This window comes from Chiloscyllium plagiosum, unplaced genomic scaffold, assembly GCF_037043375.1.
Source record: "Chiloscyllium plagiosum isolate Xiang-an unplaced genomic scaffold, Cpla_swu_hap1 HiC_scaffold_2, whole genome shotgun sequence".
In the NCBI taxonomy this organism is placed as follows: domain Eukaryota; kingdom Metazoa; phylum Chordata; class Chondrichthyes; order Orectolobiformes; family Hemiscylliidae; genus Chiloscyllium; species Chiloscyllium plagiosum.
In genome coordinates this window covers 162,484,232-162,491,196 of record NW_028270140.1, presented here as the reverse complement: position 1 = coordinate 162,491,196, position 6,965 = coordinate 162,484,232, and the positions used below count along the sequence as shown (strand labels likewise).

General features: G+C 46.3%; 1 protein-coding gene across 1 annotated transcript in view; it reads left to right on the top strand.

Annotated features, from left to right (window-relative positions):
• The first annotated feature begins 792 nt into the window (after window positions 1-792).
• LOC148152044 (uncharacterized) overlaps window positions 793-6,965 on the top strand; it is a 112,353-nt gene continuing 106,180 nt past the window's right edge. Inside the window, exon 1 of the mRNA XM_087994177.1 lies at window positions 793-934. Within this exon, the coding sequence (XP_087850303.1) occupies window positions 793-934 (142 nt within the window). The remainder of the gene's footprint in view (window positions 935-6,965) is intronic.

The following is a 6,965-nucleotide window of genomic DNA, read 5'->3' as shown; positions in this document are numbered from 1 at the left end:
GCTGTGTCCCTCTCCCTCCTGATACTGCCTGCCTTGCTGTGTTCCTCTCCCTCCGGATCCTGCCTGCCTTGCTGTGTCCCTCTCCCTCCTGATGCTGCCTGCCTTGCTGTGTTCCTCTCCCTCCTGATACTGCCTGCCTTGCTGTGTTCCTCTCCCTCCTGATACTGCCTGCCTTGCTGTGTTCCCTCTCCCTCCTGATCCTGCCTGCCTTGCTGTGTTCCCTCTCCCTCCTGATCCTGCCTGCCTTGCTGTGTTCCTCTCCCTCCTGATCCTGCCTGCCTTGCTGTGTCCCCCAGCCCCCTGGTGCTGCCTGCCTTGCTGTGTTCCCCCAGCCCCCTGGTGCTGCCTGCCTGGCTATGTCCCCCAGCCCCATGCCTCTGTGGAGAGAGATGCAGAGTTCATGTTTTGTGTGCCAATGACCCTTCTTCAGAATTGGTGACATTGCGATACTCGGTAAGGTACCATGGACCAGGCCTGACCCCCTCCAAACTTCTGAATTAAGTTGCCCACGCCCATCTTTGCTAGTCGTTTTAAGCAGGGGTTGTAACGTGGGTATTCCAGGAGGGGTGCAGCTGGTCAGACCAAATAGTTTTAAACTAAACAGAATTTATTTACAGATTACGAAATGAAACGCAAACAAAAGCGAACCAAATACAGAATAACATAATGTATCTGAAAACCCTACAGTCTATCCCAACTTAATGGTGCTGTTCCAAATGCATGTAACAGTCCCCCTAAACACCCGCTCGGCAAAAAGGTAAAATGAGACCCAGTCTCTTATAGGAGAGAGAGATGGCGGAGAGGTTTAAAATGGAACCTCCATCCACTGCAGCTGCTTCTGTGGGTTCCCCTGCAGCTCTGAACAGCCAGACTGTGAAAACCAAACCAAACCAGAGAAAGCTGTGCCGGGAGAACTGGCCACTCCCCTTTCATTGTAACACCTTACTTAAAAACTTACAAGATTGTTCAAGTAGATAAACCCAGACATATTGGAACCTCTGTCTTTATGACCCCTCTGTGAAAGAAACCAAGGATAATATAACTTTGATAAAGGAGCAGTATCATCTCTCAAGAAATGGTCCTGAACATGTTCAATGTATTCCTCCTCGGGATTACTTTCTCCCATCTGATTTTTCCATGGAAGTTAAAATCCCCTGTGATAATTACTGTATTTTTTTGATGAGCTCTGATTCCTTTTGTGATATCTTGCTCCACCATGTGGTTACTATTAGGGGGACTACACACAACTCCCACAAGTGACCTCTTGCCTTTATGATTCCTCAGCTCTCCCTAAGACTGCTTCCATATTCTTGTATTGATATTTTAGATCATTCCTCTCTATTTTGCTAATATCATCTTCAATTAATACAGTTACTCCACCCTTCTGTAGTTTCCCATCCTTCCCAGATGTCTCTAACCCTTCAATATTCAATCCCAATCTGGGTCAATCCTGCACCCTCGGTCAGGAATGGCCACGAGATTGACCCTTTTTATCTCAATGTATGCTGCTAGCCCAAGACTTCAGATTTGAATACGACATACATTCAAATACACTGTCTCACGTATTATTCTTGGAATCTCTTGTCATTTTTGCTAATTTACGATTAGATCTGCATTCTCTGTCCCTTCCTGTCATTGTCTGTTTTGACTGAGATGAGGGAGAATTTCACAGAATCACAGGATTGTTATGTTACAGGTGGAGACCACACAAACCATCCTGTCAGGTCAATCTCCTGCCTTTTCCCCATATCCCCACATGTTATTTCTATCAAAGGAACCATCCAATTCCCTTTTAAATGTAAATAGTGCGGCCCAGGTAAATAGTGCGGCCCAGGTAAATAGTGTGGTGAAGAAGGCATATGGCGTACTGGCTTTTATTGGTAGAGGAATTGAGTTCTGGAGTCCTGAGGTCATGTTGCAGTTGTATAAGACTCTGGTGCGGCCACATCTGGAGTATTGTGTGCAGTTTTGGTCGCCATACTATAGGAAGGATGTGGAGGCACTGGAACGGGTGCAGAGGAGGTTTACCAGGATGTTGCCTGGTATGGTAGGAAGATCGTATGAGGAAAGGCTGAGGCACTTGGGGCTGTTTTCATTGGAGAAAAGAAGGTTTAGGGGTGACTTGATAGAGGTGTATAAGATGATTAGGGGGTTAGATAGGGTCGACAGTGAGAATCTTTTTCCTCGTATGGAGTCAGCTATTACAAGGGGGCATAGCTTTAAATTAAGGGGGGTAGGTATAGGACAGATGTTAGGGGTAGGTTCTTTACTCAGCGAGTCGTGAGTTCATGGAATGCCCTGCCAGTAGCAGTGGTGGACTCTCCCTCATTATGGGCATTTAAGCGGGCATTGGATAGGCATATGGAGGATAGTGGGTTAGTATAGGTTAGGTGGGCTTGGATTGGCGCAACATCGAAGGCCGAAGGGCCTGTACTGCGCTGTATTCTTCTATGTTCTATGTTCTATGTTCTATGTAAATGTCCCAGTTGAACCTGCCTCCATCTCATTTCCAGACCTTAACTTCTCTCTGAGTCAGAAAGTGTTTTTCTCACATAAATGTTTGAAGATCACTTTAAATCTATGCCTTATCGATCTTGTTCCTTTTACAACTGGGGTCAGCTTCTCCCGACCCACTCGTGATTCTGAAATCCTCTATCAAGCCAGCAGGACACGTGGAGAGAGCAGGGGACAAAGCGCACAGTGTCCTCAGCTTTATTAATAGGGGCAGAGAGTACAAGAGCGAGGAGGTGTTATGGACTAGGCCAGACCACTCAAAACATTCTTAAGCAGGCAGTCCTACCCCTAACTTTGTAATTTGTTTCAGTAAGTGTACAGTGACAATTACCCGGAGTAAAACAGCGAGGTTGACGAGGAGATTTAAAAACAGACTAAAATGTATTCACAGAACTACACAATGAAACACAAAGAATAGAATAGAATAAAGAACCCCTACAGAAGTCAGTCTATCCAGCTAGACTTAATGATGCTGTTCCGAATACACACAACAGTCCCAAAAAGCAAACCCCCTTTAAAACCCAATATAAATGGAACACATACAGGTTGAAGTTGAAGGGAAGAGAGAGTGTTCCCACACAGCTCCCTGTTGAACTCCCCAGTTCAAGACTCAACTAAAGTGCTCAGTTCAGCTCAGCTAGAGAGTTGACCACTCCCCTTCCATTATACAGGTCACTTCTAAAACATGACCACTTTGGCCTGAAGTCTCATCTGTTTACACATAAACAAAAGGCCTCTCCAAATCCTTTTCATCTCTGTCCCAAACCAGACTGATTGGAGCCTGGCCTGGTTTATTATCCCTCTGAGAAAATACCAAGGACAGAGTCTCCTTGAGCCAAGGGACAGCTTTCAGAAAAAAAAACAGAGACTAGCTTTGTGACAGAGGTGATGGGGAACTTGTACAAGACCCTGTTTGACCCCAGCTGGAGGATTGGGGACAGTTGTGGGGGCCACGTTATAGGGAAGATGTGAGTGGTTCGGAGAGAGTGTGGGGGTGGTTTACAGGAATAGTTCCAGGAATGAGAAACTTCAGTGATGAGGATCGATTGAAGGAGTTGGGACTGTTCCCCTTGGAGAGAGGAGGCTGAGCGGGAGATTTGATGGAGGTTTTCAACATGATGACAGGGCTGGACAGAGCAGATCGGGAGAAACTGTCACTGATGGTGAAATAAACAATATGAGTAGGTGTTGATTAAAAGTGATCTGCAAAAGAAGCATTTTCACACAGAGAGTAGTTGGGCATAGAAAGCAGTGCCTGGAAATAAGATGGAGGCATCCGAGAGGGGATTGGTGGATTATTTGAATAGGAACGGTGTTCAAGGTGAGGGGAGGAAACAGGACATTGGCACTCGGTAGTAGGGCTGCTGCAGGATTGATGGGCTGAATGGCCTCCCTCTGAACCGTGACTGTTCTGTGATTCTGTGAAATGCTGGAGAAGCTCGCTGTCTTTGAGACTCCAGAGGAGTCAGATTAGAGTCAAAACAGTACCTTTGCTTTCTCTCCACAGAAGCTGCCAGACCTGTTGAGTTTCTCCCACACTTTCTGTTTGTATTATCACTTACTTCTGGCTACAAGAAATTCCCAATGTTCAACTCAGCTCATAGAGCCCTCAATTCCTCAATCTCTGAGCTTCCCCATTGGGTGCTGCAGTAATAATTAACACTTATTCTGACAACCAGTTACTTGCTATTTGTGACAATCAAGTATATGATTTAAATGTATTTTATTTTGCAATTTAAAGTTTTGAGTCAGAACCTGACTGTAATAATAAGGTATAAGATTTTTCACTCCACTTACACACACACTGAGAATTTACACTCTCCTTAGACACACTGAGAATTTACACTCTTGTAATTGCCCGTAGTGTTAGGTAATGGGTAAATGTAGGGGTATGGGTGGGTTGCACTTCGGCGGGTCGGTGTGGACTTGTTGGGCTGAAGGGCCTGTTTCCACACTGTAATCTAATCCAACACACTCACTGAAAATTCCCAATCCCTGGAATTTCCATTCTCATTTACATACTTGATCACTTTTATCACTTGTTTTCATCTGTTTTCTGTAAGCCATCAGTACCCAGTTCTGTGAGAGTGAGCGCTGGGATGCTGCTGCTGTCTGGGATTACACGGGGAATAACTGATGTTTCTCTGCACTCACACTGCGTCTGTTCTGTCTTGGTCCTGCTGCAACAGCAGTTGAAGAGGATGTGGGTTTGGGGTTTGTGTGGAGGCTCCAGTCCCTCTCCACATGCCCTAACAGAATCACAGACAATAAAACCAGAAGACACAGGAGGAGGAAATAGGCCATTCGGCCCATTGAGTTTGCTCCTCCATTCAATCATTGCTGATTAGTTTCTCAATGACCTGGCCTCCACAGCCTTCCTGAAGAAGGGCTTATGCCCGAAACATTGATTCTCTTGTTCCCTGGATGCTGCCTGACCTGCTGCGCTTCTCCAGCAACACATTTTCAGCTCTGATCTCCAGCATCTGCAGTCCTCACTTTCTCCTCCACAGCCTTCTATGGCAATGAGTTCTATAGATTCCCCACTCCCTGGCTGAAGACGTTTGAATTTGAATTAGAATCCCGACAGTGTGGAAGCAGGTCCCTCGCCCCAACAAGTCCAGACCGACCCTTCGAAGAGAAACCCACCCACACCCATTCCCCTACCCTATTACTAAACATTTCCCCCTGACTAATGCACCTAACCTACACATCCCTGAATATTCTGGGCAATTTAGCACAGCCAATTCTTCTAACCTGGGAGGAAACTGGAGCACCTGGAGGAAACCCACACACAGACACCAGGAGAACATGCAAACTCCACACAGACAGTCCCCCCGGTGGTATGGGGCAGCTGTGCTAACCACTAAGTTTCTCAACCCCATTCTCCCGCTTTCTCCCTGTCACCCTTGATCCCCTTGACAATCAAGAACTTATCAAGTCTTAAATATACTAAATGACCTGGCCTCCACAGCCTTCCGTGGCAATGAATTCCATAGATTCACGACTCTCTGGCTGAAGAAGTTTCTCCTTCTCTCCATTCTAAACGTTCTTCCCATTACTTTAAGGCTATGCCCTCGGGTCCTTATCTCTCCTACCAATGGAATCATCTTCCCAACATCCACTCTGTCTAGGCCATTCAGTAATCTTCATGTTTTAATTAGATCCCCCCTCATCTTTCTAAACTCCATCGTATAGATCCAGCTTCCTCAAACGTTCCTCATATGTTAAGCTTTTCATTCCTAGGACCATTCTTACGAACCTCCTCTGAACACATTCCAGGGCCAGTACATCCTTCCTGAGATATGGGGCCCAAAACTGTGCACAATACTCCGAATGTGGTCTGACCAGAGCCTTATCAAGCCTCAGAAGTACATCCCTGCTTTTATATTAAAGTCCTCTGAAAATAAATGCCATCATTGCATTTGCCTTCCTAACTACTGACTGAACCTGCAAGTTTACCTTGAGAGAATCCCACTTCTTTGCCCACTCTCTGAAACTGTCCAAATCCTCTTGCAGCCTCCCCATCTCCTCAATGCTATCTGTCCCTCTACCTGTCTTTGTATCATCTTGCAAACCTCACCAGAATGCCCTCAGTTCCTTCATCTCGATTGTCCATGTGTACTCGATGGAGGTTAGAAAGATGACGGGGGAGGAATCTAATTGAAACTTATCCATGGGGTGGCACGGTGACTCAGTGGTTAGCACAGCTGCCCCATACCACCAGGGGGGACTGTCTGTGTGGAGTTTGCATGTTCTCCTGGTGTCTGTGTGTGGGTTTCCTCCAGGTGCTCCAGTTTCCTCCCAAGTTAGAAGAATTGGCCGTGCTAAATTGCCCAGAATATTCAGGGATGTGTAGGTTAGGTGCATTAGTCAGGGGGAAATGTTTAGTAATAGGGTAGGGGAATGGGTGTGGGTGGGTTTCTCTTCGAAGGGTCGGTCTGGACTTGTTGGGGCGAGGGACCTGCTTCCACACTGTCGGGATTCTAATTCAAATTCAAACGTCTTCAGCCAGGGAGTGGGGAATCTATAGAACTCATGATTGAATGGCAGGGCAGACTCGATGGGCTGAATGGCCTAATTTCTCCTCCTATACCTTATGGTCTACATCCTTCCTGAGGTATGGGGCACAACATTTCTCACAATAGGAGCAGGAGGAGGACATTCAGCCCTTTAAGCCTGCTGCCCCTTCAATGTGATCTTCATTGAGCATCCAATACAGTCCCTTGTTCCAGCTTTCTGCCCCATACTCTCGGATCCCTTTACTCCTGAGAAATATATCTAACTCCTTTTTGAAAACATTTGATGTTTTGTCTCCAGCCGTCTCTGGTGCAGAAAATTATTTGGGTGAAGAAATTCCTCCTCATTTCTGTCAAAAATGGCCTACCCTGTACCATAGACCCCTGACCCTGGGCTCCCAGGTCATCTGGAACACTCTTCCTGTGTTGACCCCT